General features: G+C 52.3%; 5 protein-coding genes and 1 non-coding gene across 6 annotated transcripts; 5 read left to right on the forward strand and 1 right to left on the reverse strand.

Moving 5' to 3' along the window:
- The first annotated feature begins 268 nt into the window (after positions 1 to 268).
- POX_tR121 lies at positions 269 to 378 on the forward strand. The gene has a single exon. It is a non-coding gene; the product is annotated as a tRNA-Met (tRNA).
- Positions 379 to 1,184: 806 nt separating this feature from the next.
- On the reverse strand, positions 1,185 to 3,331 carry POX_e06733 (uncharacterized protein; the record flags this gene model as incomplete). Its single annotated transcript, XM_050115549.1, has 2 exons — positions 1,185 to 2,940; positions 3,024 to 3,331. The coding sequence occupies 2 exons, from the start codon at positions 3,329 to 3,331 to the stop codon at positions 1,185 to 1,187; spliced, it is 2,064 nt and encodes a 687-aa protein (XP_049968009.1).
- Positions 3,332 to 4,754: 1,423 nt separating this feature from the next.
- On the forward strand, positions 4,755 to 6,184 carry POX_e06734 (uncharacterized protein; the record flags this gene model as incomplete). Its single annotated transcript, XM_050115550.1, has 3 exons — positions 4,755 to 5,044; positions 5,170 to 5,683; positions 5,753 to 6,184. The coding sequence occupies 3 exons, from the start codon at positions 4,755 to 4,757 to the stop codon at positions 6,182 to 6,184; spliced, it is 1,236 nt and encodes a 411-aa protein (XP_049968010.1).
- A 3,164-nt stretch (positions 6,185 to 9,348) lies between these two features.
- On the forward strand, positions 9,349 to 14,259 carry POX_e06735 (uncharacterized protein; the record flags this gene model as incomplete). The annotated part of the gene is made up of 3 exons (XM_050115551.1): positions 9,349 to 9,575; positions 9,724 to 9,826; positions 9,985 to 14,259. 3 exons carry the CDS (start codon positions 9,349 to 9,351, stop codon positions 14,257 to 14,259), a joined length of 4,605 nt encoding a protein of 1,534 aa, XP_049968011.1.
- Positions 14,260 to 14,428: 169 nt separating this feature from the next.
- On the forward strand, positions 14,429 to 14,764 carry POX_e06736 (uncharacterized protein; the record flags this gene model as incomplete). Its single annotated transcript, XM_050115552.1, has 1 exon — positions 14,429 to 14,764. The coding sequence occupies one exon, from the start codon at positions 14,429 to 14,431 to the stop codon at positions 14,762 to 14,764; it is 336 nt and encodes a 111-aa protein (XP_049968012.1).
- A 665-nt stretch (positions 14,765 to 15,429) lies between these two features.
- POX_e06737 (uncharacterized protein) lies at positions 15,430 to 16,969 on the forward strand (the record flags this gene model as incomplete). The annotated part of the gene is made up of 4 exons (XM_050115553.1): positions 15,430 to 15,513; positions 15,580 to 15,656; positions 15,752 to 16,594; positions 16,696 to 16,969. The coding sequence occupies 4 exons, from the start codon at positions 15,430 to 15,432 to the stop codon at positions 16,967 to 16,969; spliced, it is 1,278 nt and encodes a 425-aa protein (XP_049968013.1).
- Between the last annotated feature and the right edge of the window lie 129 nt (positions 16,970 to 17,098).

The raw sequence follows: 17,098 nt of genomic DNA on the forward strand, positions 1-17,098 counted from the left end.
ATGGTCCAAGATAATCGAGGAGACATATTTGGTATTGTTGCCATGTCATTTATGATGCGCACGAAATACAACAGCAGTGCCGGTGTTAACCTTTTGGGCGCGTGACCGGGCGCTCAGGCTACAGAGAGAGAGACAGACTGTGGCCTCGTCCAATCAATGAAATCCGTGCAACCCTGGAGTCGCGTGGGTTGAGATTGGCAGACATTTGATTTTTTTTTTTCAAAATACATTGATGAATCAATATTCTGCAATTAGTTTTCATCCAATCGCCTTCGTGGTCTAGTTGGTTATGACGTCGGTCTCATATGGATTGTATGACGACCCTGCTCTAACAGGGTGGTAATCCGAAGGTCTCCAGTTCGAACCTGGACGAGGGCAAGCTTTTTTATGTTGCTTTTTTTTTTTTGGGAGGTGGGGGGGGGGGTACTTTGTTGAAACTGTCCACTCTCATTGACGAGTACTGCCATTGTTTTGGTTCATAGATTACGGGAAGGACGACTTGCCCGTTAAAGCGGGCTGTTGACGGGCATACAGTTCGGGTTGCAGCTCATCACTACCCAAAAGCTACCAAAAAATTTGCGTACTTTTTTGGGTAGTGCTGCACTTACGATTTTCAGTACTACCAAAAAATTTGCACCTTACATAACTTATCTTATATAGTCAAAGACCAGACTTTCAGACTCGGTCAATAACTCGCGGCTCGACTAGTTAAAGCAAGCAAAAAAAGGCAGACATAGGTAAGATCAATATTTTATTCTTTGGGTAGTGCTGGACAGTTTTTGGGTAGTGATGAGCTGCAACCTGGCTGTTGACCTATTTTATTTTTATTTCTTGAAAATTAATCGAAGCGAGGTGGGCAGTCGGTAGGTTACCAAGTGCAACATCCGTCTACAGCTCAGGTGGAGGGTGTTGAACCTGCAGACTGGCGGGTGCGGTTTCACGGCTCGAGCGAGCAACTCGGAATACGTTCAGCTTCTATCAAGAAAAAATACCCGTGGCACAACTAGGTAACAGAGAATTCAATATATACATTAAGAAGGCGCTCAAGACAGCCTGGCACTGCCCAGCAGCTAGAGAGCAAGAGGGAAAAGAACCACAAGCAAGACCCGAACACCGCGTCATGCAACCAGGAAACTTAGATATCTACATGATTCAAAAGGACTCCGAAGGGTCTCGTCTCGTCCTTACCCGAGACGCAACCGGCCAGGCACAGCCCGACCTCCAAAGAGTCGCGCTACACCACCTTCTTCGGCGGTATTGTTATCCCCTGACATCCAACGAGGTAAACGGAAGGGTTCGCCTTGAAGCCACTCCGGCTTGTTCGTTGTTTCGAACGTGTTTCGCACCCGGTGAGCAAAAGACTGGAAGAAATTTTCCTCTTCCTCTTCTTCGTCCACAATGGTAGGTGCGGTGACGGGTCTCGGGGCATGCCGAGGGGAGCGAGAGCCCTCGGCGGTGGCGACACGCAGTCGAGAAGAACCAAGCGAATCCTCGTCGCTGCGATCGGACGCCCATGTGGAACGTCCGCCGCGAGTCGAGACGGCCAGAGAGCCGAACCCGTTCAATTCGCGCTCAATGAGGTCACGTCCTTCACGCCAACCGCCCAAGCCGTATCCAGCTGGGTTGTTCTCAACATCATGCAAGTCATCCTCCTCTGCTAAGCCAAACCCACAGATGTTTTTGATGCGTCCGTACAGGTTGAACAAGGTCGCACAGACAGGAAGGAGGATGAACATGGGGAAAATAAAATCAAAGCCTTTCCCCAGGTGAGTCAGGTTGATGAGCCGGCCTAAGAATTCGTAGAAGGTGGTGGAGCGTCGGAAATCTCTGGGCAAGAACGTCAAGAAGTTATAGGCGATCGGCACGGTCAATCGGGCCACCAGACTGGCATACCAACAGGCGCTTTCACCGTAGGTATTGCGCCGCACCAAGGCCCTATTGCCCCAGACCTTGACCTCGCTGATTCCCACAAGGGCAGCCGAGCACATGTAGAGCAGCCACAGAGACGCAATCACCTGGCTGCCGAATCCCAGAGGCTGTTCATTCTTCCAGTGAGGAACAACGGTCAGGGTGATGGCTGATAACTGGGGAGCCAAAGACTTGATCAATTCGGACCACACAATGCAGACCGAGGCAACTGCAAAGATCATACCGAAGACCAAGCGCAGGGCGGGGATGATGTTTGAGTAGAGTTGATAGCGCAGATAAGGGCTAAGGAGCTTCACCTTTGGTACACACGATGTCCGGCGGCGAGTCGAGCCAAATTCAAGTTTCTGAGACGCAGCGGAATTCATGATGGCTTGCAGGTCAGCCGCAAGCGTGACGACACGATCCCATTCGTCGACGAAGCGCGCCTTCATGTGGCGAGCACGTTGTAGCCGTCGAGTCAAGTCAGCCAAGTAGCGTTCCGTGATGACCGAGGGCACCGAGCCGGATGTCTCGGGCGTTTCAAGAATTGGGACTCGCACGTCGTCAGACCCGGAGCCGGGTGACTCAGACAGGTCTTCGATCCATTCCTGGAAATCGCGGGCGGTCCCGGTCTTGCGCTGCTGGAGCTGAGCGACCTGGGAGTTGAGACTCTCAAGTTCGTTGACTGCGTCCATGAGCCGATCGTGGACCCGGGGGGCTTGCGCTTGAATGCGCTTCAGGCGACCGCTGACGCTTGCGTTGCGGAACAGATTCCGCGGGATCGAAACCAGGCCGTGTCCCATCAGATAAATGGCCAAAACAAGACCCCAGACGTAGGCAAGTGCCATGATGGTACCCTTGATCGAAGTGGGATCGAAGCCGATGGAGATGGAGATGTATATCAGGCCCACCACCGCGCAGCTGAGAACGATCAGCTGGTATCGAGCATTTGACCGGAGAGAATAAAGAATACGAGCTTTGGGCTCGCGGTATCCGGAGTCGACATAGTCACCGAGAAGTGGAAGGATCGCCCTGGAGACCATCCGGCAAGTGTCAGCAAAGAGAGCCAGCGCAACGGACGGCCCACGAGATATGAGTCTCGACAGGATACACACCAGGTGAGCATGAAGATGAGCCAGTATGCGATCCGCCAGCAGACCAAGACCATCCGCTCGGGCAGCCAGATTGCCTTTGGGCCGGTGCCATTTCGTGTGCTGGACGCGAGGTCGATGGGGACCAGAAGCACTACGCTGGCCGGCAACGCGAGCGCAAGGAATATGGGTACTAGAAGGTAGGCCGGGGTGGCCCGGATCGTGAGGAAGCGGCGCAGGAGAAGCAGGACGAGCGCAGAGATCGCGCACAAGGCCAAGGCAAAGAAGACATTGGAGCCCACGGAGATGGGCGATACGGAGAGCGAGAACATGATGGGGGAAAAGTGGGTGGACGAGCGACAACGGCAAATCAACCGCCTCTCATGACTGAGGTCCTGGCTACTCTAGAAGACGAGACCACGGACCGAATCGGATGCTTGGAGGTAGGGCGGGGGAGAGCGCAAAATTGAGCTTTCAGAAAGGTGAACAAGAAGAGAGACGAGCGTACGAATGAGGCTGAGAGAGCAAAATGTTGAATCAGCTGGAACCATTGGCGATTCCAGGGGAGGTCCAGGGCGTGGCTGACTTAAGCTCGGGGGGGGATACGCAATCGGTCGGAGCACGCACACGGAACTGCGGGAGACGATCGACGATGGGCAAGACCCCTCGCCGACTTGAGTCTGACTTGACCTGGCAATCCGAGGATCGAGTGTGGTGGAGATCCTCAAATTGAACTCCTCGGCTTCACAAATTCAGACAGGAAATGTGGATTGAACCCGCTAGGTCGATACTGTGCACTTCGCGGCTGGCTTACCAGTTACAGGTACCCCCCTTCGGCCAGTGTTGTAATACGGATCCTCAACGGGAGGCCTAGACGTTGGGTTCCAGATTGCGGACCCCTGCTGGAGTGGGGAATCCACCGGAAAGTCATTACGCACGCGACCAAGCAGCGATGACAGCCTACGACGGCCATGGGATGATAGCTGGAGGCTGACAGGGCCACATCACTTACATAATGCCAAAGTATTTGATCGCTGCCTGCCTGAAGTGCTGCATCTACGTATACAATGGACGATAGGACGAGTGTCTGTAGCTGGATAACAGACTTTTTGATGAGCCAAATGTCCCTTCATCAGTAGTATAAGAGCCCTGTAAAATGGACAATGCAGTCTTTCAACCGGATGTTTATTAGTGACGCTCTAGTAGATATGTTGAGTCACGCCTATACAGGTACATTCCAGACAACTACGGCGGCAAAGTGGAAGAAGAAAAATAGAATGACTACTACCTCCCGATAAAAATTTAGAGTCCTTCATATCGAATCACCACCCTCGTGACACTCTATAGAACTACTGTAGGTACCTACACACAAATATTCCCCTTGTACATGTTGGAAGCTTTTGCTCACTGATATCTTGTCCCGTTATGGAAGGCAGGCAGTAGGCCAGAATGTAGGCGGTCTGCTGCGTGGGTCACCGGTCCTCAAAGGTTGGCCCAGTCAATCTACGGAGTTGGGTGCCACTCGATTTCTCGGCAACTGAGGCTCGGGGCGGCTGATGGCGTATTCTCATTGGCTATTCATACAAGAGTGCCTAGGTCCTTGACTCAAACACAAAGCTCAAGCGTGGAAGTCGGTGTGTTGACAGGTCCAGTCCAGAGTTCATCTCCTGAGACGCGCCATGTCGTCCTCTTTAAACATCACATACCTGATGTGTTCGTGGTCTATCTTTTTTCATCCTACTTACCGTTTCCGAGATGCAGACTCGCATGTGCTTCGACGATGTCGCGTGGGAGCGGAGTGAGGCCGTCCAGGACGCTTGGGTACACGAACTATTTAGTGAAGAGACTTTGAGAGCCATCGGTGGATTTATCCTGAAACATCGAAGAGGGGTGCCCGTTGAGCTCTGTGATCCCAAAGCTGGGGCATTCAACGTTTCCTTCAGAATGAAATTTGAGGATGGCGGTTCTGCAATCATCCGATTTCCCAAACCCGGGGCGACGATGTTCCCCGAGGAGAAGGTGCGCAATGAAGTCGCTACGATGAGGTACATTCAACAGCATACGACGATCCCCGTACCGTTTGTTCTGCACTGGGCACTAAAGAGGAAAATCCTCTCGGTCTGGGCCCTTTTATCATCATGGAATACATTGATCACGTAATGAATCTCAGCGACGCTCTCAATTCCCCTGGATTTGCGATCCAGGATCGACCGATCCTCGACCCAAACATTGCTGACGCCAAGCTTGAACTCGTATACGGACAAGTCGCGGATATTCTGCTCCAGTTGTCCACTCTACGGCTGCCTAAGATAGGATCACTGGTCCAGGTGGATGATTTCACCTGGGAGGTGGCACAAAGACCACTATCTTACAACGCGAATGAACTCGTCCGCTTAGGGACTCTCCCGCGCTCAAAGTTGCCAGGGAAGAACGAGACTTTTCCATCAGCGTCATCCTATTTCAATACGCTAGCAGATCTCCACCTCCAGCATCTTACACACCAACGGAACGAAGCTATTAATTCGGCGGATGACGGTCGACGCAAATATATGGCAAGATTGCTATTCAGTAAGCTCGCGCGGGACGGTCGATTCACATGCCCTTCCTCAAATCCCGGGCCGTTTGACATCTGGTGTGACGATCTTCGGCCCTCCAATGTTTTGATCAACGAACACCTCGAGATCGTAGGGGTTGTAGACTGAGAGTTTACTTATGCTGCGCCTGTGGAGTTCTCTCACGCCCCACCATGGTAGCTGCTTCTCGAGCAACCGGAATACTGGCCGGATGGCCTAAAGGCGTGGATTGAAGTGTATGAGTCACGTCCTCAAACGTTCTTGAAGGTGCTGCGCAAGCAGGAGGACGTGGCCATAGACTGTGGCAGACTGAAAAATGAACAAAGACTTTCCGGGCCGATGCAACAGAGCTGGGAGAGCGGTGATTTTTGGGTCACCTATGCAGCGAGGAAAAACTTCGCGTTCGACGCTGTGTTCTGGAAAAAGCTTGACGGCCGATTCTTTGGACCCGGAACAAGGACTGAAGAAGACCGTTGGAAAGAGCGAATCGATCTTCTCACCAAAGACGAAAGAGCAGACATGGAAACAATAGTTGAGAGGAAACTGCAAGACATGAGAACTAGGGCTCTAGCCTGGGGGCCTGATGAGGTGGACCTGAAGACCGTGAGCTAGTAGTACTTGAGGTAGAAATATACGAAAGGGCACGGTATATCCATGCGGGGAGGCCACATCGATTTCATTCACATTCGCTGCTAGGTTCTGTTCATTACATTCGAATCCTACAAAGCAATTATACGTATCCGCGGCTTAGCGCACTGGGCATTCACACCTGAGTCTCTTCTTAACCTTGAAGTATTTGCTTTGACATAAGGGCTTATCATGTGGGGAACGTTGCGCCGAGAACAGTGATTGATTTTGTAGATTGCTAGCTCGTGAAGAAAGGGAAATACACAAGGCAGTCTGATCCCAACATATAGGTCGAGGCGTAGTCGAAATTCCAGGCAAATTCACCACAGAGCGCCGTTGCTGAAAGGTCGCGGTGCGAGACCCCGATCAATTACAGCCCAGGGATGATGCGAGTGCCAATTAAAGTCAAATACCGGTCGGCCGCAGTAGCGGCGACTAATATCGATGATAGCGGAAGATCATATTCCACTGGTGTCAGCGTACAGCCAAAATAAAGAGATAACACGAGTGTCAGGCTGATAGCAGGGGAACAATTATATCGAATGAAATTCGGGGTTGACGGAGCATCTAGAAGTGTGTGGTTCTTACATATGCCCGAGAAACCGTCCCTGAAAATCGTCCTCTCTTGTCCTGCGGATCACCAGACTGACAAGCAACCGGGGTATCCCGAAAATGGCAAGAGATCTACTGACAGGGAACTAAATCCCTTGCTACGCTACCGGTAACAACTGCTACAAGATCGACTGGAGTTAGCTCGCCACTACATATCCCTCCCCAAGAAAACTAAAAAACTTACTGATCTTGATGAATTGTATGATATCTAGTGAATATCATTCATGGCTTCTCTCGGCAATAATCGCCGGATGGTCAGCCCACAGCTTTGACTGGGGAGGCGTGACCTCCGGCGAACCGCTTTGTCTCGTTGGTTGAATAAAATCTGGAATGAGAGAAAGTTTCAAGGAATCACGGGTTCCATCAAACTTCGGTAGACCGAGCCCCTTCTATGAATTTTTTTTAGAGCAGAGAAATAGGTTCCTGCCTGCCACTTGACTTATTACGCGAAGAGCAAATTTTGAGCAAACAATGTCCCTTGTAGAATATAATAAGCCCGAGGGTTGTTGTAAAGCGCACTGGTTTTCCGACGGAGGGCGGCAGATCGGGGTGTGGATAGGTGGAAATGATGGGTGGAGCTGGGAAGAAGACGAACACGCCGGGGCGAGCAGCGTCAGAATATGTATGAACCTTATGGTCGCAGTATACACAGGGATTATTTTCCAGGACATAATTATATCTGGCTGAGGTATGATGAATGGATACACCCCAAAGCGCAATGAATGGGTCAAATCCGCTTGATAGACGACGGAGAGAAAGGTGGTAACAACGGCGACGAGTGGTCGCAAATGATGGTCCAAAAGAATCAGATTTTCAAGGCTGCTCCAACAGACCTCGGGGTTGAAGACGGAGAAATAAAGGCGGATGACCAGGCGAAAATCATCATCAGTACCTGCGGACAAAGTGCCTGAAGGCTATACATATCTCAATAGTGTAGAGCGTGTACTCTTTAGGTACTTACTACTATTGTACTATGTACTGTACGTGCCTAGCTACCATGATGTCTACACATCCAGTAGTGTGTGTGTGTAATTCAGTAATACACTACTGGATACCAATTCACGCAACAGACATACACCTCCTCTGCTCCTCATGACCCTATGGAGTGCGGCTTAGAGATTGACTCAAGAGATGGTCTGAATCTGTGCACCGCCACAGAGCGTATATTAGCGATGTTCAACCCTTGGACTCTGATCCACGAGAGCCTTGACAGACTACTTCTGTTTGGATCAAAATTTAAAATTTAGAAGTTGACCACAGAGGAGCCTAACAAGAGGAGTGGACAAGGATAATCATCTCGCAACGGTTGACCGATTGTCGGATCCTGGGATATGACAGGTAGATGCCTACCAGCCGGGACGATCTTTATCTTTTTCGTCCACACTAACTTTCTTGTCCCGGCACTCAAGTGGGACTGGCGGATGGCAGCCAAGGGCGAAGCTCTGGACGATGGTGGTCAGACTAACGGATTTCACTTCCACATCCACCGTTGTCCCTTTCACTCCCGGAGGAAAATGAGCACGACGACGACGATTGATCCTCTAGAAAATTAATCCATAGCGCCGAGTAGATCAGAAAGGACTGGATGCATACTGGGCTCTTTACGGGTGGAACACCTGTGCACTGTACCAGTGTACCGCAATACGTGAGTATTGGAGTTGTACCCATCGTAAGATACCGAGACGGCAGCCACATGATCGCGAGTCGGGCCCAGCCTCAGCCTGGCCGAACGGGAACAGGTGTTGAAATGTTGTTGCAGCCCTCATCCATTCTCTCACTTTGACAACCTTCTCCGTCAACTTCCTTCACCCTCGACCTTTTCCTTCTTCACACCTTCTCTTGCAATTTTATCCCTTATCCAGTCCATTTGGACTTGACTACAGCCTTGCTATTCCTGTTCCTCTTTTTCGGCTGCGTCAGCCGCCGCGCGCGGCTCCCAGTTGTTTACGGCCGGTGCCCAAACGCCTCGCACCCCTCATCCTGGGTTGTGCGGGCGGACATTGAGACACTCTCGTTTCACCTGCTCAACAGCTTCCGCCTCCTTCCCCTTGTATTCTTCTTCTCACATTCGCACTCACACTTGCACACTGCAAAGTTTCTCTACTTGCTCGTCCTCCTCGACGGATCTCTCACCTGAAACCGTACCCTCCTAACCTGATCTCCACTCACCCTGATCGACTCGAACCCAGCGCAGGGCTCCACACCAGCAACCCGGCTTTCTTCTTTTTCCATCCACCTGCAACTAACCTTCAACCCTGCAACTTCACTTTTTCTCTCTCTCCACCCCCCTCCATATCTCGAGCCTCCACACCCTTGAGGATTTTTGTTCCCCTCACTCGTTCTTGACCAAACTCTCATCGCACGTCATTTTCCCTTGTCCCACCACGCGATCCCCCTACAATCCCCGGACCATTCTGCGCTTCCCGTGTCCCTGCTCCAACCTGTACCCCAATCACTCACCCCCGACTAGCGAATGCTGACGACCTATTCATTGTTGTCTGGATTGCTTCCGTGCCTTCACTGACGGGGCTTCCGCCATGAATCCCGCGGCGTTCTCCAATCCTGGAGGGGGGATGCCTGGTCCCGGAATGCCGCCGCAGCAAATGCAACAACAGCAGCCGCCACAGTCGCAGCAGCATCAACGCACTGAGAATGCTCAGCATATCATGAACCAAGTCGCTCACGAGCTCACCCAGCAACCTCCACTGGGGGGTTGGAAAGATGATGTGCCTATCAAAGTCCGAGCAATGAATGTCTACCAGATGTGAGTATGGACGGTTATTCTTCCACCTCTACTTCTCTCCTACGCTTGACGGTTGTCAACCAGCCAGGACAAGACATCCTCCAATATGACGATCTGTCCCTGCCACAGTTGGTTTCGATTTCGTGACTGACATGATTGCCGAACTCAGGATAACCTCACTTCGACTGATACAGCCTCAGATTGATCTGAAGCAGGCGGCCACCGCCGCCATCTCTTTCGAAACCAATGCCTTCAAAAAGGCCATCGAACGGGTTTGTCACCATCTCCGATCGCCATTGCTGTGTCTTTTCGACTCCCCTCTGCTTCCTCCTTCTCCAACGATTTATTGTCAATACCCATGCAGTCTCTGCCATCGCCTCTTGCTCGCTTGATGTGTTACCTGTACTGACTCCTTGGAACCTTTTACCAGAGTGATTACGAGAAAGACTGCAACGAGAAACTCCACCACATCAAGGATACACGTCAGAGACAAGCTGCTGCCGCGCTTCAGTCGGGAATGGCACCTCAGATTGGATCCGCAATGCAGGGCCAGATGCCAGGCAATTTCATGCCCCATATGAATTCCAATATGCAAGCCTCACCTGTTGGCCAGGGCCACCCTCAGATGGCAATGGCCCTAGATGGACCGAATCAACAAGCCGTCATGCAGCAGCGTCATCAGATGCAGCAGCGTCAGCAAATCCAACAACGTCAGCACCAGCAGCAGCAACAGCAGCAGCAACATGCGATGCTCCAGCATCAGCAGCGACAACAACAGCAGCAGCAACAACAGCAGCAGCAACGACTGCAACAACGCTCTGCTGATGAAGTTCCCGGATTCAATGACGATGCCTCTAATACCCAATTCCTCAATTCGGAACAGGTTACGCAGCTCGCAATGCAGATGCAGCGCCGATCCACTGAAGAAGACTTTGCTCGCATCAGAAGAACGATGGCCACGCGCATGGATGACAACCAGAAGATTTTCCTGCAGCAACGAGGCATTGACCCTGTTCAGTACTATTTCCGTACTCAAGCAGCACTACACTTGCGCCGTCGGATGTCACGCATGGAGAACGCCCAAGCTGGTAACTCCTCAAACACTGCTGCTCCCCAAAATGACGGCATGATGAACCAGCAGGCGATGGTGCAGAACATGATGAACCTACAGCGCAACAATACCGCCTTTCCAAACAATGCAACCCAGAGCCAGGACTCCAACACTTTCTTCGGCAACGTCGAAAACATCCAGGGTCAACAAGCGGATGGTGTTCGATCTCAGGAGGCCGGCCAATTGGTAGTCCCAGTAAGCTCGTCTCAGATGGGCCAGGCGCAGCTCAACAACCAGCAAGGTCTCTTCACCTCGCAGCCTGGCCCAAATGGCCAAAATAATGACGTGATGAATCCCATGGGAATGAACACGCAGATGTTCACCTCGCAACACATGCAGCAGCAGTTTCACGCGCAGCAGGCACGAGTCCAAGCTGCCCACAAGGCACAAATGGCGATGTCGGGTCAAGTTAATCCTTCAGGTCCGGCTCCATTTAATCAGCAGCAAAGTCCTGCCATGTCCATGCTCAATCAAGGCATGTCTCCTACTCAAACCTCTCCTATTCCCGGGCCCGCCCAGGTTCGGCCGCCATCTCGCCCGGCAACCATGGGACAGGTCCCCGGTGGAATGCCTGTTGCACGACAAAACATGCAAGGTCGACCTCAAATCCCCTCTTCGCTCCCTCAAGCTGTGCAAGATCACCTCAGCTCCATGACCGACCAGCAGCTCCGGGACTTCTTCGAGAACCAGCGTCGCAACCATGCCAACAACCACGCTCGGGGGAATATGCCACATCCGCCTCCACAGCAGATCCCTCAGCAATCTCAGCAGGGTGGCCTTTCTCAAGATGCTCAAACTTCACAGATGTTCAACGGCCAAATGGGAAACATGAGGAACTCTATGAGTGGACCTGGTGGTATCAATCCCACTGGGACCATCAACTCGGCGGCCGCCATGAATCAAAATCAACCGCCCCTAAATCCGCAGTCTATGACTCCTCAGCAACGGGCGGCGTACTTGCAACGACAGAACGAGATTTTCAGATTGAATGCACTTCGACAACAGAGCAATGCCCATGAGATGACTGCCGAACAGCAGCAGGAGATGGATCGGGTTCCGGTCCCGCACTCTATGATCGCCAATTATCCTCAGGTCCCCCAGCACATCAAGACCTGGGCGCAGCTCAAGGCTTGGTCCAGTAGCAACCCACTGAATAACCAAGGGCTCGAGCCTGGTCGGCTGATGAACCTGCAGAAGGTTCACTTTGTCCACATCGCCGGCGCGAAGCAAGCGCAACAGAATCAGCATGGCCAACCGAACCAGCTAGGGCAGCAACTCCTTTCTGCACAGCCAAATCAGCAACACCCGCAAGGCCAGCCTAACCACAACCAACTTCAGCAAGGATTTCAGGGACCAATCGTGGGTCCAGCTCCCCCGAACGCCCCGAATCCAGCACCTACCATGACTTTGCGACCAATCACGCAGCAAGATATCCAAATTGCGCGCCAGAAACTGGGGAGTAAATCGCCCAACTTCACCGATGACCAGATCCGCGACCTCTTGCAAAACCGACAGCGGGTGCTCATGGAGCATGCTCTGCAGCAGCAGCGAAACATGTCAGCCGTTGCTCAACAGGGTCCGCGGCCAACAGCATCTGTTTCTCACACCCCTGTCCAGGCTCAGCCAGTGCCTCTTCCACAGCAACCCCCGCATGTGCCGATTGACGTGCAAGCGCCAAATTCGCGCCTTCAGCAAGTGGCCAACGCTGCGAAGAGTGGAAAAGCTCCAGCTTTCACCCCGAAATCAAAGAAACGACCCACCCCCGATGATGCGATTGAAACAGCGCCTGCAGCAACTGCTGCCACTCCTCAGCAAAACCAAGGTCCTCCAGCATCTGCCGTCCCAGCTCCTCAGAACGTGGTGGCCAATGTACCCTCTTCTCAGGAGGCCCCTTCCACTACCAGTGCAAGTCTGAGTGTGGCGGTCGAAGCAAGCTTGCAGCGGACATTTTTCCGTGGCCAATACTTTGATCGAGCCACGGCCGATCATAACTGGAACACCAATCTTTCACCTGAGTTGTTGGAATTTTACAAAGAGGTTACTCGAACCGCCCCTGTCACTAATGTTCAGGATATTTCGCCCGAATCGAAGGAGAAGATGGTCAACATGATTCAAAAGAGCCTGGAGTGCCTCTGCCGACTGGATATCCTGGCCATGCATGCATTGGCCAATGCGCCAAATACAGAACGTAACATGAGAAACTTGTTCGCTATGCGCCATCAAGTGTGGCGCCAATTCACCAATACCCATGACTGGACTATCACTGATCACTTCACCGTCACACCTGATTATCTCAGTGGAGCCATCTTGTACATTCGAAAACTCTTCCACATGATGCTGTCTCGCGCTCAGCAGCAACAGGAGCGACGACTTCTTGCCGAGCAGGGCAATGTGCCGATCGAGCCAGAACAGTCTGTCCAGACCTCCGCCTTAACTCCTGCGAATCTTCAGCAATTGCAACATCAGCACCAGCAACAGGATGAAGCTCTGCAGCGTGCCGCTCGTGCTTCTAGTCAGTCTGCAGCTGTCGCCGCTGCACCCTTCGGTGCTCCATCCCCCCAAGGTATTCCGGCTTATGGTCCTGGTGCTTTGGCTCCTGAGAATCTCAAGCTCCCACCACCGAAAAGACGCAAGGTCTCTGAAGCTGGACCCACTGCAGCCTCCAAAACTCCTGTGTTGGCCGATGCAGAGGCAAAGCTCAAAAAGGCAGCTATGGACGTCAAGCCACCATCTGCGCCTACGCTTGGCCCCTTCAAGTGTAGCGATCTTGATTGTCCAAACCATTACCAAGGTCTTCCCACTCAGGCTGCGTTGGACAAGCACATCGAAGAAAACCACAAGCCTGAGGTTGACGAGGTCATTGAAGATCCTCTCCAGTACTTCCGCGATAGTCTCGACATCGGTCTTGGCCTCACCGCTAGCGCTCAAGGCGGCAGAGCGACTCAAGGCTCAGGCCTTGTCTCTGATCCACCCCAGACCTCGTCCGTGAGACCTGGTCCAGCTACTCCAGCCTCTTCCATGGCGACTCCAATGGCCCGCGCGACAAGCCAGCTCGCCTTGGCTCAAAACTCCCCTGCTCATGCTGGTCATGCGCTCCCTGCGCCTCAGGAAACGGTGAAGAAGTCCGACTCGCAGCCGAGTGCACCGGAAGCCACTGATCTCTGGGCTAATGCCTTGTTCACTCGCGAAGAGCTTGCCAATACCTTCCGACCTATTGTTGAGCACATCCGTCAACGGGACGGCACTGCCTACCTGGACGATCTGTGCGCCAAATTGAAGGCGGATGAAGAAGCCGAACGTGCGGGTCGAGCACCCACCGAGTATTCCCCTGACTCAGACGACCTGGCTGGGGCGACACAGACTCCACGGGACGAGAACAACGAAACGGTTGATTGGTCTCAGTGGACGGAGGAGTACGATGAAGAGTCCGCCAAGCTTACAGCTGAGTGGATGCGTATCCCGCCGGAGCTTCAAGACCATAACGCCGGTATTCTCGCAGGCCTCACTATTGACTGGGATCGCCTTGAGCGAGAGCAGAAGGAGGCCAAGGCTGGTTTGAAAGGAGGCGGTGTCACCATCTCCTCCCGCGCATGAGTACCCTGTCATGCGTTCTTGGATCATTTGAATACCCGGTCCGCAGAATGCTTTTGAGCTGAGCACGTCTCAGGACTCATTCATTTCCTCTTGTTCTTTCTTGGTGTCGTGGCGAATTTTCAGTTTGGCGTCCTCGCATTCCTTTCTCTCTTGTCTTTTTGAGTTCACCATGGGCTGCATGCGAGCTGGAAAAGCGTGTATTGTACCGAACAGCGGGACTGCTGCATTGGTTTCTCGTTCATCCCCGCCACCTTGTCTGTCTTTGGACGACCACTTCTGCCCACCATTCCCCCTTTTTCTTCTTGTTTCAGTGCATGTACGTGTCTATCCCACTACTTGTCGAGTGATACCAGGATCTGTCTTTTGTGCTTTCTGTTTCAATTCCGAGGTTTCTGTTTGGATCAGCGATGGCGTTGTATTGGGCGAAAGCGAGTGGGAAAAATCATCGGAAAATAATTGGCGCTCGATGACCATTTCATTTCTGAGCAAGCATCTGATTTCATGATGTTATCGATATCAAGATAATTCAATGACGACTGTTCAATTATTGTCTTGGATGCCTGCCTCTCCGCAGACTTTCAAACTATCTCGTCGTAAGAATGCGATGATGACGTTTCGATATGTACTTCCAGATTCTAGATCGCACGATTTGTCTCTCGGACAAGCGATGCTCGCGAGAACGAGGCTATGGAAGGCGAGCTGGCTCCAACCTCGTCCAAGATCTATGAATGATACGACGTCGGGCTGATTTTCCTTGCCCTTTGCGAGTGAAAAATGTGTAGGGTCCAGCGTTTGTCATCCATGTAAGTGCCACTGTCTTTTGGAAAGGTGTATGCAGCACACGACGGTCAGGGTGGCTGCACGATGTACTGTACCTTTGGTACCTCCTGCACCTCCTGCGTAGACTGATGGACAAGCATTCCAATAGTGAGAATTGAAGCTTCGGCAGGATTGGACCCAGAAGTGGAGTGGACCCACCGAGTCGTGTCATCTGGTCTGCTTGATCATGTTGATAAGCGATAAGCCTGTCCAGCCATCTCCGCTTTGTTCGACTTCTCCGCTCCTTCTCCTCATCTCCCTCTTCTCAATCCGCTTGGCTTCTTTGTTTGCCTTGCCCCTTCTGCCTCCCCCAACTATCTAATATATGAGTGCCATAGCGGCTATACTATCATGGAGAATCGTGGTCTCATACCAGTTCTGGTCACGATGATGCTCGTGACCGGAGTCTGTAACACGATTCTGAACAAGTACCAGGTACGAGCCCTTTCTTTCAACCCGTGCTTCAGATCGAGCCCTCGCTAACTCCACATCCCCGCAAAGGACATGCAATGTGTGAGAGACTGCGAAGCTACTGATCCCAAAGATCGCAAGCTCTTTGAGCAGCCGGTGATTCAAACGTATGCAAATACCGTCCGTGCGGGCAGCCCCGAGCTCGTGAGGGGTCCATGTTGGCGTCGGGCTGTGGCTGACTATTAGCTTCGGGACTATTCAGGGCGCAGATGTTCATCGGCGAAATGGGTTGCTGGATTGTCGTCGGATTGTCCATCCTCTACAAACAATTTGTCGTTCCTCGGCTCGGCCGCGAACCCTCCCCGCTATTCGAGGGTGGCTATCAACCCGTTCACGACCGGGAAGAGGACGAAGATCAAACTCTAGCAGATGCGACCACCCATGCCCCCGGTAAACCTCTGCGCGATCACGAGGATCGGATCTTTCTGCGAGGGTGGCGCATTCTTCTTCTGGCTGCCCCATCATGCTGCGACATTGCGGGCACGACTTTGATGAATGTCGGACTCCTCTTCGTTGCGGCGAGTATTTATCAGATGACCCGTGGAGCCCTGGTTCTCTTTGTGGGTTTGTTCAGCGTCCTATTCCTGCGTCGAAAACTCTTTTTGTACCAGTGGACTGCGCTCATCGTCGTCGTGCTGGGTGTGGCTCTTGTGGGTCTCGCTGGTGCATTGTTCGGAAGCGAAAGTGGTCACGAACTGAGCCATGAAGATGGCACTCGCGCTGAAATGACGGCTCGAACTCCTGAAGCAGTACAGACCATTATTGGCGTTTTGTTGATTGCAGCCGCGCAAATATTCACAGCCTCGCAATTTGTGCTCGAGGAGTGGATCCTGGAGAACTATGCTATGGACCCCCTTCAAGTCGTGGGCTGGGAAGGTATCTTTGGGTTCTCAGTCACCCTGATTGGCATGATTGTTCTGCATCTGGCAGTTGGCAGCACTGATGCAGGTCGATATGGCTATTTCGATATGAAGGAGGGTTGGCGCGAGATCACCACGAACCGCGCTGTCGCCATCTCTAGCATTCTGATCATGATTAGTATTGGGTAAGTTCAAGACTTCTTCGCTGTCTGGAAGGCAGACGCGATATTGCTGCTCCGCCCGTCGCTCCTGAAGCTTCGGCATTGGCCTAACATCTTTTATTCAGTGGCTTCAACTTCTTTGGTTTATCCGTCACCCGCACAGTATCTGCGACTTCACGCAGTACCATTGACACCTGCCGCACCCTCTTCATCTGGTTGGTCTCTCTTGGCCTTGGATGGGAGTCATTCAAGTGGCTCCAAGTGGCCGGCTTTGGTCTTCTTGTCTACGGCACATTCCTCTTCAACGACATTGTTCGCCCCCCTTTGAAGGCCTGTCTTCCGTCCCATCGTAGAGAGGGCCAAGTGTTGCTTCCTGAAGAGCCTATCGAGCACATGTAAGAATCCTGTTGCCTCAGGAAACAGAATCTTAGCCCACCCAGGATCTAAGGTGAATATACCCGAAGAATGGGCAATTCGCGTCTGGTGACATTTGGTTTTCCTCTGATTGCATACTACGCTGGACGTTTG

Source organism: Penicillium oxalicum, chromosome V (genome assembly GCF_001723175.1).
Source record: "Penicillium oxalicum strain HP7-1 chromosome V, whole genome shotgun sequence".
In the NCBI taxonomy this organism is placed as follows: domain Eukaryota; kingdom Fungi; phylum Ascomycota; class Eurotiomycetes; order Eurotiales; family Aspergillaceae; genus Penicillium; species Penicillium oxalicum.